We start from the raw sequence: 18808 nt of genomic DNA, 5'->3' as shown, positions 1-18808 counted from the left end.
TGCCATACAAATTGGTGCTTGTAGACTTTCATGACCCATTCTAGACCTGAGAGTGTTGAGCAAATTCTTTATAAGAGAAAAGTTCAAGATGGATTTCCTGAGCCCCTTAATTCCCTTCCTTTAAAAATGAGACTAGCTAAGTTCCTTGTTATTAAAGGATACTTACATAACAGAACAGAACATCCAAGCCATAGGAAGTATCTCAGTTTTGCAATAAGGAAGTATCACCTCCAGTATCGCATACTAGCTTTTGGTGTAGTCAGCATTACATGTGTTCAAGTTGTTTCACATTGGTGGCTGCACATCTGTGCACATTGGGGGTACACATATTTCCTTACCTGGATGATTGGCTGGTCAAGAGCATATCTAAGGAGGTGCCATGAGAATCAGTGAGCAAAGCCATCCAGGCATTTAGATTTGCTAGAGCTTGTCATAAATTATCCCAAATCTCATTTGAGCCTATGATCTCAACTGGAATTTATAGGAGCTCTGCTAGACACAAGTAGAAGCCTTTTATCTGCAGTGAAGCATCATCACCTTGAGGTTCACAGTAGAAGAAATAGCAGACATCAGCATGGGACATGTTGAGAATATTGGGCCACATTTTGTGCAGTTTATGCAATTTATTTGGTTTATATTCCACCTTTCAGATACTTCAAAGTGCATTATCTAAGGGTACTGTAGGTATTTTCCTATATCCAAACAGTACACATAACACTCTTGGCAAGTCTCCACATGAAACAAGCCCTACTGGACCTTACAATCACAGTGAACGCAGGCCACTCAGGATCTACAAGATAGCATCCAAATCACTCAAGGACTCACTGTCCTGGTGGCTAATTCAGTCAAACTTGGCAAATGGAATCCCCTTCCAAATTTTGCCAACTAAAACTATCCTCAGATGCTTCCAGTCTGAGTTGGGGAGCCCATGTAGAGCAGCTCTATATCCAGAGCATTTGGTCTGCTCCAGAAAAGTTTCATTAGATAGGCTTTCTAGATCTAAGTGCAATATTGTATGCTGTAAAGGATTTCAGAGAACAGTTGGCCAACAAAATTGTTCTCATCCAGACAGTGAGGTAGCAATGTTCTACATGAACAAGCAGGGAGGCTCAGGATTGTATGTCCTGTGTCAGGAAGCTGTTCAGATGTGCGACTGGGCCATCTTTCAAGGGATGATTCAAAGGCCCATGAACCGGCAGGCAAGGAGAATATCCTGATGCACCGAGTCAAGTCCTGGAACTTCACAAATGGTCCTTAGACAGGGAATTAGCAAGCCAGATATTCTGGGAGTGGGGAACACTAATGATAGATCTTTTTGTGTCTCCTCTGAGCAGAAAGTTCCCAAACCTCTGCTCCAGAAGAGAAATTCAAGGCAAAATAGCCTCAGATGTCTTCTCCCTAGATCAGGGAATGGGTCTTCTCAATGCTTATCCTCCAATTCCTCTAGTGGCAAAAGCCTTGCAAAAACTCAGAAGAGATTCAAAGAGCATGATTCTCATAGCCCCTATTGGCTGAGGCAGATCTGGTTTCACCTTCTCCAGGAGTTATCTATCGGAAAGCCAATCATTCAAAATCAGGAAACACTGCATCATCCTAACATCAGATCCCTAGCCTTCACAGCCTGGATGTTGATAGAGTAGAATTAAATTACCTTAACCTTTTCTGAGGATGCATGTCGGATTCTTCTGGCTTCTAGAAAGAATTACACAAGGAATTCAGATGGTTTCACATGAAGAGGGTTTGTCTTCTGGTCTGAGGGAAAGGTCCTAGATCCTTTCTCTTGCTCCACACAGAATCTGAATACCTTCTACATCTTTCAGAATCTGGACCCACTATGGTTCATCTTAGTTCAGCTGGAGCTTATCACCACTATGAAGAAGATAAACCTATTTCTGTATAGCCTTTAGTTGTCAGATTCATGTGGGGTGTGCTACAGTTGAAGCCTCCCACAGCCTCCTGCTTTGTTTGGAGACCTTCAGTGTGTGCTAAAGTATTTGACCTGGAAGGCAATATTTGGTGAATGAATGCCAGAAGTTTAAAAAATAAGAGTAGAGAAGTTAGAATGTATGGCACTGAATGAAGATACAGATTTAATAGGCATTCCTGACACCTGGTAGAAGATGATAACCAATGGGACAATGTGAAGACCATATTCAGTCACTGGCCAGCTTTCAAAGTTAGCCATATAAACTTATCCAGCTTACTTTAGAGGGATATTCAGTAGTGCAGCTGCACTATTGAATATACACGGCTATCTTAAAAGATAGCCCAGATACATTTATGTGGCTAACATTAGGACAGCTCTACAGCACAACCATAGTTAGCCGAATATGTTATCTGGTAACTCTGAATATCAGTTAGCCAGATAATTTAGCTGGCTAACCTAACTTCTCTCAGAAAAGCCCCCAAAATGCCCTTAAGTTATCCTGCTAAATTTTATCCAGATAGTGAGATAGCCAGCTAAGTGGGGGAAATATTCAAAGTTGGTATTTAGCAGGATAGCTTGTGAGTTATCCAGTTAAATGCCTCTGAATATGGGCCTCCGTGATACCGGAGTACAAATTATATTGAAACCATAGCCTGAGTCAAATTGATGGAGTGGTGCTATTTGCTAAGGATAGCGTAGAATTATATAGGATAAATGTCCTACAGGAAAAAAATGCAATGTGGAATCTTTATGGATAGAATTTCCGTTTGTGATAGGGAAAAGTAGCTCTCTGGAGATATACTGTTGTCTGCCTAGCCATGATAAAGAGACAAACAGTGAAATGCTAACAGACATTAGAAAAGCTAACAAAATAGACAACCCTATAATAATGGGAGATTTCAATTACCTCAATATTGTGTGAGTAAATGTCTCATCAGGACATGCTAAGGAGGTAAAGTTTATAGATGCTATCAAGTATTGGTCCCCAACCCTGTCCTGGGGACCCACCAGTCGGGTTTTCAGGATATCCACAATGAATATGCATGAGAGAAAATTTGCATGTTATGGAGGCAGTGCATGCAAATTTTCTCTCATGCATATTCATTGTGGATATCCTGAAAAACCGACTGGCTGGTGGGCCCCCAGAACAGGGTTGGGGACCACTGCTATAAATGACTTTTTCATTGGAGCAGATGGTCCTGGAACTGATGAGTGAGGAAAATACACTAGATCTGGTACGAGAAGTAACCATATTTTTGTGCTTCAATGAGCCATAAATTGTGCTGCTTTACAAGAGTTTCTTCCAAGTAAATGCTATTGCTTGTAACCTGGTATTGGTCAATTTGTCTGAATTCCTTTTTTCCTGTTGAGCAGCAGATAGCTTCCTAAAATTTAGAAGGCTGCTAGAGATGAATTTCATGTTCTTGTCTTTTTTTCTTTTCTTTTCTTTCCCCAGACGAAACTTGCCAATGGCACCTCAAGTATGATTGTGCCCAAACAGAGGAAACTGTCTGCAAACTATGAGAAGGAAAAGGAATTGTGTGTAAAGTACTTTGAACAGTGGTCAGAGTCTGACCAAGTGGAGTTTGTAGAACATCTCATCTCCCGAATGTGCCATTATCAGCACGGACACATAAACTTGTACCTCAAGCCCATGCTACAGAGAGACTTTATTACTGCACTTCCAGGTATTTTATGGTAACATGAGCAACAGGTTCTTCTGTAAAATGTAAAACACTTGCTGGATGGTTGGAAAGGACTCACAGCAGTTTGGTCAGGCACTAGGCATGCTTATAATTAAGAATGTCTTTGTATGTAAGGTTATTGTAAGTTATAAGAATGCACAGGCAGAATTTTAGCCCATAACTTGAAGAACTCAGAGGATGACCAAAACACATTATCAGGGATGCAGTTCCCCACCAGCAATCCTCCGTACACTCCAGCAGATCATCACTCTCAGCCTCCACCCTAATTAGTCCTCTCTCAATCCCCACTGCCTCCAGAGAACCTCCTTTCTTAACTAACACCGCTCCAGCTGATCCCCTCTTAGATCCCCCAGCTCCTTTCACCTCCCCAGTCCATCCTTTCTCTCTCACCCCTTTAGCGCTTTTTCTGTCTTCCCAGCTGATCTTCTCTTGCCCCCCCCCAACTGATCCTTTGTCATTTTCTCCCCACCACCTCTCTCTCACCTCCCAGCCTCACCACCTCCTCTCACATCCCCTAGTTAATCTTCTTTTATTCACCCTCTCTCACACTCCACAGCCAATCCCTCTCTAGCTGATCCAACCCTCAAACCACTCCTGCATCCAGCTCTCCCCACTTCAAGCAATCCCTTCCTAAACATCGCCCTGGCAAAGGACCAGGAACAAAAAGAGGCAGGCCGATGACAGGGGCGACATTTTTCTCTTGGGTAGGTTCAATGATAGGAGAGGAGAAAGGAGCCATGGCAATCTTCACTGGTCTGTGCACACTGAGCCTTCTTTTTCTCTCATCACTAGTCCCAAGTCAGACAGTGATTTTCAAGTGGTGCAGCCTTAGTAATGAAAGTCAGCATGGGGTTTGTGAGCCAGTGCAAGCACACATGCCCAGCAGTGGCCCCCAAGCCACCTTCCTGCACGGCTTTGTGTTGTCACAGAAACTGTTTGGATGGCTCCCCTGCAGGCCCTATGAGTATATGCTGGCTCGCTGGTGCCATATTGCCTTCCATTGCTAATGCTGCAGCTTCTGGAGCCTGAAGAGCACTACCATTTGAGGCACTCGTGACCCCCTATTTGGTGTCCAAACCCACAGTTTGGGAAGCCCTGACTTGAAGTAAAACCTAGATATGAAAATATCATCTTGTGATAGGTTGCTACGTGATCAAATAGCTACCCTATTTATATTATAGGTTATTTTCCTTCCTCTCATTCTTGGTGGGCCAGAGTACTTGGTTCCTGTTTGAACTCTCTGCTGTGCTTCATAATCAGTATTTAAGTGCTGTCATACTAAAGCCAGTATATAAGAAACTTTCCTGAAAAAGGGAGCTCCACAAAATTGCAGCTTAGTTATCTGAAAGTGTTTAAATATAATTCTGAGCACACAGCGGGATTTCTTAGCATGAGAAATAGAGCCCTTAAAGTTAGTGGATTATTCTTGGAAACTTGAATTTTACAACTGGGCCAGGAATTTGGCTATTCCTGGCCCAGTAGAGAAAGGAGACATGAATGACTACTTTAGTTTTGAGCATAACAAAAAATCAGAGTAGCCCAGTATTATGTGATTGGGTGAAGGTTTGAATGTAGTGGGGATATCTTCTTGTCTTCAGGTTGAAGCTGAAATAATTCAATTGTAAATTTTTTTATTTTTTTTTTATATGCTAGTAGCCAACATCACCAAAGTGGTTGATAACAAGTATCTGTACTGTTTATTTATTATTTTATTTATTTATTATTTTTATATACCGACATTCGATCTCAATTGAGATATCACATTGGTTTACATTCAGGTACTGTAGGTATTTCTCTATCCCCAGAGGGCTTACAATCTAAGTTTTTGTACCTGAGGCAATGGAGGGTAAAGTGACTTGCCCAAGGTCACAAGGAGCAACAGGAGGACTCGAACCCTGGTCTGCTGGTTCATAGCCCACTGCTCTAACCACTAGGCTATTCCTCCCTCCCTGAACTGAAAATAGTTAAAATACCTGCATGCAACCTTGACATTATATCAAGGAGCTGCTTACACAATTTTACTAGTAAACAAGTTCTTAGGCTCTAGGAAAAAATGTAATTTATTTTAATTTATTTACAGATATAAAACTGCTTTGTCTTTTAAGCCCAAGGCAAAATACAGTATAAACATTAGACCTAACGCAAACAAATCAACAGCAATGACAAAACAATGTCTAAACATCCAACTTCAAGTACAATAACATAGATCACAAACAGGATAAAACAAATCATCATAGAATATTTTTTAAAGCTCTTAAACAGAAAGTTAAGCGTAAAGACATATTTAAATATACGGCTCATTTTATTTATTTTAGTCCATTTCACACGTCACATGGTCTGACTGGAAATATGAGATTTTTCATTTATCTTCCATGACCTCTTTAACAGTTCTCATAAAGCTATGGTTTACGAGTTAAAATAAATCAATCACATTTTCTGTTAAGCCATATGATATCCCACAGTTATTAAGTACCTTAGAGAAACTGAGCACAGACCACAAATTGATTTCATTTGACACACAAAACTAATGTGTATGAGCAATGATTAAAGGTTTCAGGAAATTTATAATTACAATGACAGTGTGAGTGGTTTTTTTTTTGTGTTGGGTTTTTTTTTACACTCCCAAGAATGCAAGCGGTAAAATCTCACTTGCTTATTCTCTACTCCCTTTGAATATGTAACACTGAGTTGGGTGCAAGATGTATTATATTATAATTGCTTTCCTTTACTTTTACTTTCATCAATAAAATGCACAGACTTGATTTGTAGAATATGTTGTGAGATGATATTAATGTAGTAATATAGTAGTTGATGGAAAATAAGGAACTTTTAGGTCACATCCTTGTTTAAGGTTTGGACTGTCAAGATTTCCATAGTCATCTGTCCCTTAAACTGCAACAAGCATTACTTTCAGCTCAGTTGTTGCTTATTTCTTTTATTAAATTTGTACCCTCGGGTTCCTAACTGAACTCCCCAAGTGAGGTACATAGTAAAAAGAGAATAAAACAACCCATTCAGTTATGTTAAAAACCAATAAAATATAACAATTGACAACTTCATAACAAAATATGTAACCAAAAGTAAAGTAAAATACGTAATTTCTAAGTTTTCTGTAAGACGACTAATAAAAAGCATATTATTGTATCCTTGGTTCTCGATTACCTTTCATTGTCCTGCTTTCTGGTATTGCGACATAGGTGCCCATGATTAAAAGATCAGTGTTTTTTTTATTCAAGCTACCAATCATACGTTTCTAATCTTTAAGAATTTTTTGATCATGTTACTTTGGCTTTGTATTGTTGCATCAAGTTTGCAGTCTGCAAATCTATCACTATCTCAGCAACCCCTCAAAAGAAATTTTCAGTTCTATTTAAAAAAGAAAAATGAAGTCCAAGGCCAAAAACCTGTAGGTGTGGGCATCACATGTCCATCAGTGACACCCATTCAGTTTTGTATTGCTGCCTGGATTCAGATCATGATCCCCCCACCCCAACTCAAAATTGCCCTCATAAAATCATGCTTAATTTTTTAATATAAATTGCCATGATACAGTGTTATTTATTCTTAGAGTTAGCCTCCAGTTTTTTGTTTGTTTTTTTTTTTTGCTGTGCTTTTGACAGAATTCATGTTTGGTGATCTAGAAAAGTTAGTCCTGAGGTGCACCTATTTATTTGCCAATGCTGCAAATATTTTTGCTGCTGTTCTAATCTGCAATTTACCCTTACTTATTGTAAAGCTGCAAATGACCCCTGTTCATGTGCTGCTATTCTAACTTGTAAACCGCTTTGAGCAAATTTTTGTATTCGTAAAAGTGGATAGTAAATTCAAATAATAAAATTAATGCATAAAGTTCATTAACATAAATTAGCTGGCAGTTAGATTCAAACATGTGACTCTAAATAGACAGGATCCAAGTCCTAAAACTTGTATACTTTGCTCTGATAAATGTGATAAAGTCTTGAGACTACTATAGTGGGATTAAAAAGTTTTTTAAATATGCAGAATATACATATATAATTTTTTATTTTTTTGTGAAAGACATGAGATGCAATTTCCAGAGTGCTTGCTCTTTGGTTTGTAGAACTTTGTTGCCTGAGGAAGGACTCTATTGAACTACAGCTGTGTTAAAAGCATCTAAAATGTGACTAGAAGAGAAATAACCTCCTGACTATTGCTGTCTCACTTGTGAATTAGAACTGCAGCAACAGAGAGGTTATTAGTGCAACCATCTTATTTTATAGGCATCTATTCCTCAGAGGCCTCTGCGTAGATTAGGCTTGAGTGGGTGGTTGAGAATTTTAATGGAAAAGCCCATCTAGTTTAAACAATGTAGAAAGTACCCCCTACTGTAATCTTATGTATATCCAGTAATATATCCACCAGGGTGTTAACCAGGTTATTGGTCCACTGCCCTTTCATTTTTAGCTATCATCTTTTACATTTTCCTGCAGCGCTATTGAAATGCAAGGCAACTGTTCTTGCTATTTACAAACTACATTTTATAACCACTTCACAGCCTAAGCAAACTACTTATAAGAACATTTTCATCATTTTGATTGTCTTTGTTTCTGTTTTGTCCCTTAGTGGATTCTCACATCCAAACATGGAGTCCTTTTGAATATTTACTTTGTTTTTCCTCCATTAAAAGTAGAAGATAGTTGTTTTGCTGCATTGAAAGCGAGGCTGCAGCATTGTTTTTTAACCCTGTACAACTATATTTGTAAGCATAAAGAGCAAGTTAACATTTCTTGGCCTCTTTTTGGTTCAGATCAAATGTAAGGTCTGAGCCAGAAACTGAGGGCAGTTCCTTTTTGGCTGAGATTGTTACTAACTAGCAAATGAGATCAGGGTAATAGTTCCTAAACTAGTCTAGTCTGCCCATTTTCCCTAGCTCCTATAGTAATGCAGACCTAGATTTAATACTTCACTGTTGCTTTCCTTCCTATGCTACTTTGAAATTTGATAACATTTTTGCTTCTACTACTTCTGTTATGAGGCTAATTTTTGCATCTATCACCCTTTGTATCAAGAAATACTTCCTTTTATCACGTCTAGCCTCAGATCATGACCCTTTGCTCTAGAACTTCTGCTCCAAATTGCCGTTTTTGTATATTTATAATTTTCAGGACTTTGCATGTCTTTCATATCCCTTTCTAAAACTCCAGAGGATTCCTATTTAGATTCCTAAGTGTTGGTGTTTGAGGTAGTTGTGGCTGGATCCTTGGGCCGGTGGCAGATGACCACGCCCCCAGGGGAAGATCCCGAGAGGGACCACCGGTCAGGCTCAGAGTATGGAGACAGACACACACTAATTCTTTTATTAAACAGTATATTGAACCACCAGAGGTGGCAGTAGTGAGCTGGAAGTGCCCGGCAGGGCTGTAGTCCCTCAGGTACTGGAACAGCGATCCTGGATAACTGAGCTGTAGAGAAACTGAATATAGTGAGTAGGTAGAGTGTGCAGAGTTCAGGAACAGAACCTTGATGGTAACACTCACACAATAGTCTCTAGAAGTAGTCCAGGTGTTGGAATGAGTTAGGCCCTCGAGGAGCGAGTACCTGATTCCAGGGAAAGCTCTGAGAGAGAGAGAGTAACTCACTGGTGTGTAGTAGGCAGCGATGACTTCCAGGCAGAATAAGTATTCAGCAACCAGTCCGGGAACATGGGCCCTCGAGGAGCGAGTGCCGGTTCCTGACTGTGACCTGAAAAACAAAGAGAGAGTGAGGCCCCCGAGGAGCGGGTACCCCTGGTAAGTCCGAGGAGGCAGAGCAGCTTAGGTAGTGTAACCCTTCCCTGCTAACTCCATTAGTTAGCGATTTCTAAGACCTTATATATCCGGTACTGCTGATGTCATCTCAGGGGGACGCCCCTGAGGTTCGCACCATTGCTGGTACATCAGTCGGGGCCGCGCGCGCGCCCTTAGGCCCTTGTGAAACATGGCAGATTGCAGCGTCGAGCCGCTCCGGAGACACCGGAGAAAGACGGCAGAATGACGCCGCAGCAGCCAACCTTCCACTTGAGCAAGAGGGAGTCGCCTAGGAGGTGAGGATGGCGGAGTGGAGACATCGAGCAGCGATGGTCACAACACTAAGTCTCACTTCATATAGATTATTGGCACCCTTCTGGTAGCCCTCCTCTGGATTGCCTATATTCTCTGTATACCTCCAGAGATGTAACTAAAAAATTTGATACAAATGTTAAGTAGTAATAGGTTTCATCTGTGATTTTATTACCCCTGCTTTTTTCTTTCACCTGTTTCTTTCCTTATATACCCTAGCATTCCACTGACTCACCTCAATATCTTATCACATTGTTTGACAACTTTGAGGTTTCCTGGAATGATTACCCTGATCCTTCTCATCCTTGCTGATTAGTACCTTATCCCCCATTGACTACTACTGTTCTCTAAATGACCGGCTGTACTTTTTTTTCAGTAAATCTTAGCTGCTATATATTTGGCCATTCCTCAGGCTTTCTAAGATCTCTTCTTTTTTCCATGCCCCCTGGATTGTCAACCATATTTCAATTATTAGTATTGTCTGCAAAAAGATATAGCTTCCCTTCTAGAACATTTGATATCACTTATGACAAGAATGAATTGAATCAGTCATAAGATTTATCAACTTCCCTCCTTACAGTGAACTGTTTATAATCAGCCTTTCTTGCCCACCATCTTGTTTCTAATCCAGTCTGCCAACTTGGGATCAACCCCTAGGCTGCTACCTTGTTTGAGTTTCTTGTGTGGCTTTATAATGCCTCTGTATCGCTTCATAGTGAGACTGCACCTTGAATACTGTGTACAGTTCTGGTCGCTGCATCGCAAAAAAGATATAGTTGCACTAGAGAAGATACAGGGAAGGATAACCAAAATGATAAAGGGGATGGAAAGGCTAAAGAGGTTAGCTCTGTTCAACTTGGGGAAGATAGCTGAGGTGAGATATGATAGGTCTATAAAATTATGAAAGGACTTGAATGGGTAAATGTGGTTAGGTTATTTACTCTTTCAAACAATACAAGGAGTAGGGGCACTCCATGAAGTTAGCAAGTAGCACATTTAAAATAAATCAGAGAAAATTCTTTTTCACTCAGTACACAATTAAGTTCTGGAATTCATTACCAGAGATTGTGTTTAAGACAGTGTAACTGGGTTTAAAAAAAGATTTGGACAAGTTCCTAGAGGAGAAGTCTATAAACTGCTATTAATCAAGTTGATTTAGGGAATAGCCACTGCTTATTAACTACATTAGAAGCGTGGAATATATTTAATGTTTAGGTACTTGCCAAGTACCATATATACTTGTGTATAAGTCGAGGGTATTTTTTGGGCCCCAAATCAAGATTTATCTGTCATCTGTGGATAAGTTGAGGGTAAAACCTAGGGGACTTATGAAATGGTGAAATCTTACTAAGAAACAAACCGGTAACTTAAGAAAATCACTTTTATTTATTTTTTAAAAGCAGAATAAAGTTTCTCATAAGAAACATTATCATTTAACAACTTAAGAAAATGTCCCTGCTGTATGAATCCTTGCCTCCCTCCCCCATGGCTGTCCCTGCCGTTTGAAACCTTCTCTTTTATTCAAATCTTTCTAAGTCTGAATCTTTATCATTGGAATGTCTGAATAAATCGTGGAACTGTTCTTTGGTAATGCCATCAGCGTAAATGTCTTCGCTGTCTCCATCTGTTTACTCATCATCCAAAGCTGATTTGTCTTTGTCGTCATAGATGGCATCATCTTCTGATCCATCCATAGCATTGCTAATTCCACATTTCAGGAATGACTTCTTGACGAGTTCTGGTGGAATTGACTCCCATGCATCCTTTACCCATTTTGCTACCAAATCATTGTCTGTTATCAGGTTCCCTCCTTCCGTTAACTTTGGTTGACCAGAGCACATCCATTGTTGCCACAAATGCCGCAATTTGTCCTTGAAAGGCTTGTTAAGACAGACATCTAACCGCTGGAGCATTGATTTCAGACCTCCTGCAATCACTGCTAATGTGGTGACCATTTTCTTTGCATTGTCCTTCACATCCTCTGGTGTGCGTGGAACATGTCCCACACCAATAATTATGGTCGTTTTCTTAGCCCGGCATTTGGTCGCCTACTCCACACATCGCACAAACACCATTTCATTCCCTCCTCATCCATCCAGCCTTTAGGATGAACCCGAACAGTTATGCCTGCTAGAATTTTTAGGTTCTTCGGCATTGTTTTCCTCTTGAATATTACCACCGGACACAGTTTTGTGTCATCTGCCAGGTAAGACAGGACCATCATGAAATGGTTCTTTTCATGACCAGTTGTTTTTACAAGTATGGTCTTCTCACCAATGCCAGCTACAGTGCGATTGCCAAGCATATCAAATGCCATTGGCATTTCATCCATTCGAAATTATTCTTTATTCTCTGCCAAATAATGAATTTGTGTAATGACAGATCTTTTCATCAAGCTGTTTAGGCAGTTTCTGTGACATCTTTGTGCAGTGATAGACATAATCCATATCAGTTCATGAACCATGAACACCAACCAGCCGAAGCTGTGAATTCTTTCAGATCTTCGATCGCTGAATATTTTTCTTCTTTTGCCATTTGAAAGGCACGAATCCTAATGCTTGAGCGAGTCACAATGTAGCCATTCTGTGTGCATTCCATTATCCAATCATTCAAATCCTTTTCCATTCCTTCAGAAGGCGTAATTTTGAAACGAAAGACTTTCTTTGACTTTGGCATTTCTGTCAGCTTTTTTTCATGTATTTCTCCAATCTCTGAGTTTTTCACTAATGTCAAAATCTCTTGCAGCTACATAATTATTGGCCTCCTTTGCACATTCTATAACCTTCAGTTTCAGCAATGCGGAATAAGATTCTCTCTTTTTCTTCTCAGCACTCATTTTCCTGAGGGTAAGATGTCATTATTTTAATGGCTGTCCCTGCTTTCTGAATGCTTCCCTCATGTCAGAATCTTTCCCTCCCTCCTCCATGGCTGCCCCCACTATTTGAATGCTGCCCTCCCTGTTTGAGTCCTTTCCTCCCTCCCCCCTGGCTGCCCTCCTGTCAGTCCTTCCCTCCCTCCCCCATGGCTGCCCCTCCGGTTTGAATCCTTCCCCCCTCCTTATTCTTTAACTCACCCACTGCTATCCAGAAAACGATGGCACTTGCATTTGCTCAGAAACGTCCTTCCTCCTCCCCCACGATGTCCCAGTGTAGCGGTAGGACAGCTTCTATCCCCAAAACTCCTCCGGATCCCTTAACTTGAATGCTCACTCCTGCTATGAGGACAACAAAGAACTTGTGGTCACTCAGGCGTGTCCTCCCCCTTTCCCCACAGGGTCCCAGTGGTGCACTTTGAACCACATGGTTCTAAGTACGCCAATTACATCCTGATTTGGAAAGGGGGTAGGATGTGCTTGTGCATCTGCAAGGGCCAACATTGTCCTCCTAGCAGCAAGTGAGTTAAGGGATCAGGAGGAGGAGCGTGCGAATGATTCAGTTGTGCATCTTGAATTACGATACTGGCATTAATGTGGATTGACCCGTGGATAAGATGACAATGATTTTAAGGATCTATTTTTGGGGTAAAATCTTTCATCTTATACACAAATATATACACAGTACTTGTGACCCAGATTTGCCACTGTTGGAAACAGGATGCTGGGCTTGATGGGAACCTCAGTCTGATGCAGTATGGCAACTTTTTATGTTATATACTGAAATCTGTCACACAGTCGACAAAATCCATCAGATATGTTTGACATGATCTTTTGATCATTCTGCCCCAGAAGTGCTGGATTCAAGATACTTCACAATTTTCCTTTAATTAAGCACATTTTTGCCTCAGAAATTAGGCTAATTGGCTTCTAGGTGTTGGGCTGCTATCTGCTACCACTTTTGTGAACAGATATGTCCCTCTCCTATGTTCTGGAACCCCCTTTGTCTCCAGCAAGTAATTTAAACAGTCTTAGCATTGTTGCTAGAGGCACCTCTGTAAGTTCTTTTAATATATCATGATGTTTCCTAACTTGTATGCCTTATCTATTTTGGCCAGTTCATCCAAACTATTGTCTTCCATAAATGGACCCGGGTCCATTTTGCTTTCATTTGTGCTCCTGTCTCTCAAGTGTAGTCCCTCACAATTTCCTCTTTTAAATACTTTTCAGCTACCTCTTTTGAAAATCATACCAGTCTGTTTTCTTGCATTTTTTTCCTTATATTAAAAGCTTCTTACCTTTTCAGTGGCTCAGTTTAGTTTTGCCTACAGATCTGCTCCCCCTGTGGTTTTGCACTACTGTATCCAGCAACAGTTCCCATTTATACCAGGTCCAACATCAACCCATCATATTTGGATTCTGATTCTAGTTGTCTTTAGACCACCTCTTGAAGGGAGCCCAAAATCTTCCAGCTTCCAATTATAGCTGCTGCTGTGATATTTTAGTCAACATCTTGAGAGTTAAACCAGTTGCATCTTTCTCCTAATTGTTACCTTATAGGTTTGAAAATAAATTGTTGAGTGTTTTTCCTTGTGTTGTTGTTCTGTAGATGACTGTCATTCAGAGATGTTTGTGTGTTCATAATGAATAACAATTACAGAGAGCAGTCATTCTCAAATTAGGGGTATGTGTAAGGTTGGGAGTACTTGGAAGCCTATCATGGGGTAGAGAATCAGTCCACTCACACTTCATAAGAGAGAAGCTCAAACTGCAAGAGACAGCCATTTGCCACTGCTGCAGGAAGAGCCAACTTCATTGTCCTCGGTTATTCATTGCCAGCACCGATCTACTCCCCCCTCCCTCCTGCACCACTACCTATATAACCTACAGTATCACTAAGTCTTGCAGCAGCTAGGGACTAGTATGAGAAGCAGCTGGTCCCAGAACAAAAGCATAGGTAACTGGCAATTCAGGGGACAATGAAATCAATGCTTTTCTTGTCCTCATGGCTGCTGTCTTCACCATCTCTTACCTTTTGCATGGGTTTTCTGATTAGAAATGAAGCTTACACAGGGATAGAAGGAAGTGGAAGCAGCTGTGGAAACAGGAAATGCACTGATTTCACTGAACCCCCATGGTACCTATTGTGTCCCCTGAGACCTTACTCCCCTCCCCTTGCCACAGCACAGTCTGTTCCTCCATGGAATGTCATAAGAACATAAGATTTTCCATACTGGGTCAGACCAAAGGTCTATCGAGTCCAGAATCCTGTTTCCAACGGTGGCCAATCCAGGTCACAAATACCTGGCAGAATCTCTAAAGGTCAATAGATTCCATTCTGCTTTTCCCAGGAATAAGCAGTGGATTTCCCCAAGTTCACGTAAATAATGGTTTATGGATTTAGGAACTTGTCCAAACTTTTTTAAAACCCAGCTATACTAACAGCTTTCACCACATCCTCAGGCAATAAATTCCAAGGTTTCATTATGTGTTGAGTAAAACAATATTTTCTCTTATTTGTCTTAAATATTCCTCCTATTGACTTCATTGAATGTCCCCTAGTCTTTGTACTTTTTGAAAGAGTAAGCAACCGATTCACAGTAGAACATTGCCTCCTATTCCACCTTTTAATTTCCTCAGGAGTCTCTCATGAGGTACTTTGTCAAATGCTTTCAGAAAATCCAGATACACTGTTTCAACTGACTCGCTTTATCCACATGTTTATTCATGCCTTCAAAAACATCTAGCAAATTAGTGAGGCAAAAATTCCCTTGGCTAAATCCATGTTGGCTTTGTCCCATTAAACTTTGTTTATCTATAATGTTCAGTAATTTTGTTCTTTAGAATAGTTTCAACCATTTTTTACAGCACTGATGGTCAGGCTCATCAGTCTGTAGTTTCCCGGATTACCAGTGTTACATTGGCCACTCTCCAATCTTCAGATAACGTAGCAGATTACTAACTGTAGGTTGTCATTTTATTTTTCAGTTCTTTCAGTTCTCTGGGATGTATATTATCTGGTCCAGGAGATTTAATACTCTTTAATTTGTCAGTTTGCGCTAATACATCTTCTGGCATGGGTATCTGATGATTAAATCAATTCTTTGCTTCGGTCTTTACTGAGGAAGTAATCTCTCTGCTATGGCATTGTCCTGCCTTAATGCCCCTCATCATCCAATGATCCAACTAACTTAATGCCCCCTCATCATCCAATGATCCAACTAACAGCCTCACAGGCTTTTTCCATTGAATGTACCTGAAAAAGTTTTTATCAGTTTTTGATTCCACAGCAAGCTTCTTTTCTAAATTCTGTCTTTGCCTTCCTCATCAATGCTTTGCATCTAACTTGCTAGTGCTTATGCTGTTTTCTTCATTCGGATCACTTTTCCATGAAAGATATTCTTTTGGTTCAAATAGCCTGTCTCACCAACAGTTATCACAGGAGATTTCCTTAGTGTCCACCCTCCAGTTATCAAGTTATATTTGATCATGTTATGATCACCATTTCCAATAGCCCTAACACATGATTTGGTGCAAGAGGTAATGGTGTTCCACTAAGAATTAAGTTTAAAATAGCTCCTCCCTTTGTTGGCTCTAGTACCAGCTGCTCCATGAAGCAGTCATTTATTTCATCTAGAAATTTTACCTCCATAGTATGTCCTGATGTGACATTTACAATACTGGAATAATTGAATTTGATCATTATTAGTGTGTTGCTAATTTTGTTAGCATTCCCTAATTTCTGTTCATTCTGGCCAGGTGAATGGTGGTACACCCTCACTGCTAGTCAATTCCCCTTCTCACATGGAATTTCTAACAATAAAGATTCTACAGTGTGTGTTTATTTCCTGTACAACTTTTATCCTGTTTGATTATATGCCCTCTGTAACATATAGCGACACCCCTCCACCACTTTAATCCAACCTCTCATTGTAATATAAGTTGTACCCTGGTATCACAGTGTCCCATTGGTTATTCCCTTTCCACCAGGTCTCTGAGATGTCAATTATATCCACCTCTTCATTCAGTACCATGCATTCTAATCCTCCCATCTTATTTTTTAAACTTCTAGCATTTGTATACAGACATTTTGAAGTATGTAGTTTGTGTTAACCTGCTTATCGGTTGACAAGAGTAACTAGGGATCTTTCTGTTCTCTCTGCTCTTTACTTAAAGGCACCTGGGCTATTTTAGCATTTATTACAACCTCTATTGGGATAAACTCACTTCCCTGTTTTGTTAGTATCTTTCAAGGATACAAAATTCTGAATCATGCATTTCTGAATGACTGTTAGCCACCCCCCCCCCCCCCCCCCATTACCTAGTTTAAAAGCTGCGCTATCTCCTTTACAGTGGTTAGGGCTAGCAGCCTGGTGCTACTCTAGTTAAGGTATAGCCCATCCCACCGGAATAGACTGTCTTCCCCAGAATGTTGCCCAATTCCTAATAAATCTAACACCCTCTTCCCTGCACCATCGTTTCAACCATGCATTGAGACTCTGGAGCTCAGCCTGCCTCTAGGGTCCTGGACATGGAATGAGGAGCATTTCTGAGAAATGTCAAATTGGATTCAATTTGTTAGGAATTAATAATATAGCATTATAAGTAATGTACCCTGCTGCTACCTCAGCAACACTACAACGTCACTGCCTTCTAGACTCTGTTTGAATTTAGCAATATCAATGTCTGGTGTGTGTACTTTTGAAATCCAAATGGACAAGAATGAAAGAAACATTTTAGTGCATGTTTCTGTTCTTTTCAGTGCTATTTAAGGTAGAATCCAAATATTACTCTTGTAACTTCATAGAAAATTAGGTAGCCAGTTAGTTAATCCATGTAAAATTGTAATTCATCTACATTAAAATCATATTCAGGAGATCGATGTCACATAAATTTAGAAGATTGGTTTACACTTAAGTGAGTAATGTATAGCCAGGCATCAGTAATAAAGTATAGGATCTACCTCAGTTTTTCTTTTTGTTGGGTGGCTGTAATTTTTTGTATCCGGAATTAGCATTGCATCTTTAATAATGTACATTTATAACAATTCTAGCAGATTTTACATACATTGAAATGTCACAGTACTCGCGTGTGCTAGGCAATGCTGAAAATATTAGGAAAATGGTGGTGTTGGGTGATGCAGTGCTCTTTGATCTTGTATTTAAAAATATAAATTTGGGAGAGAATGCACCATTTTCTGTAGCCAGTTAAGGGATATGTACTGTAATCATAATCTGTAGCATTGTCGATAGTATATGATATGATATATATCTTTAAGGCAGGGATTAAAAGTCCTTCCTCATTTCCCAGTTCACAAATGCATTTCTTTTCTATCAGCTCGAGGTTTGGACCACATTGCCGAGAACATTCTGTCCTACCTCGATGCCAATTCATTGTGCTCAGCAGAGCTAGTATGCAAGGAGTGGTACCGGGTGACGTCGGATGGCATGTTGTGGAAAAAGCTCATCGAGAGGATGGTCAGGACAGATTCTCTCTGGAGGGGGCTGGCAGAGCGAAGAGGATGGTGAGGAAGCCTGTTTAGCTCTTTCTTGCTGTTCTGGCGCCATCGGCGCTGAATGTTTAGTGCCACTTCAATAGTGGAGATTTGTTGAAATGACCTGCTGAATCAGCCAGTTGGACAGTTCATTATCCTGAAGTATAATTATCTGTGTAGAAGCCTAATAACCCTCAAGGCGAGAGGTTTTACCAGCAAGTTTCAAGTTGCTCTGTTAACATAAAGGTTTCAATTTATTAGAACTTTTTTTGCTCCTCTGGGATAAGTCCTTTTATATGTAATTTTGTTTCTCTTAGTCTCCCAGAGACTGTGCCTTCCAGAAAGCCTTATATGAATATTTCATAAACAAGATTAAGGTGATATCTTGTGCCTTCTAGTTTAGTTGAATGGCTATATTGCTGTTAAAATAAAGATATTCTGTCATAAGAGTGAAAAGCATAGCTATTTGAGTAGCTGAGTTCATCTTAAAATATATGAAACTAATGAACTACATGTGATCAAATTTAAAACCAACAATCGAATTATTTTGTTTTTATTTGTGCTTCAGGATGAATTTAATTGCAATAAATATATGCAAGTGTATTTTGTGTTTTTCTTTGACAAAATAAATTTTACTGTTGAATAAAGGTAAATCACTTATTGCATTAATTTAATTGAAAAAATATTTTGACATAGATTTCAGCAAATCACTTCATAATTGTGTATATCTATATTTTTTCATAATTACAA

At 39.9% G+C, this 18808-nt stretch overlaps 1 protein-coding gene across 12 annotated transcripts in view; it reads left to right on the top strand.

The window, feature by feature from the left end:
• Positions 1–18808, top strand: part of BTRC (beta-transducin repeat containing E3 ubiquitin protein ligase) — a 545063-nt gene that overhangs the window by 386257 nt on the left and 139998 nt on the right. For all 12 annotated transcript variants that reach the window (XR_003857906.1, XR_003857907.1, XM_029610228.1 and 9 more), the window contains 2 exons: positions 3384–3615; positions 17902–18088. Coding sequence is in view for 10 of the 12 variants with exons in the window: in XM_029610228.1 (XP_029466088.1) it covers positions 3384–3615; positions 17902–18088 (419 nt within the window). In the remaining 2 variants the exon portion in view is untranslated. The remainder of the gene's footprint in view (positions 1–3383; positions 3616–17901; positions 18089–18808) is intronic.

This window comes from Rhinatrema bivittatum, chromosome 7 (assembly GCF_901001135.1).
Source record: "Rhinatrema bivittatum chromosome 7, aRhiBiv1.1, whole genome shotgun sequence".
Lineage (NCBI taxonomy): Eukaryota > Metazoa > Chordata > Amphibia > Gymnophiona > Rhinatrematidae > Rhinatrema > Rhinatrema bivittatum.
This window is presented reverse-complemented; position numbering and strand designations above follow the sequence as displayed.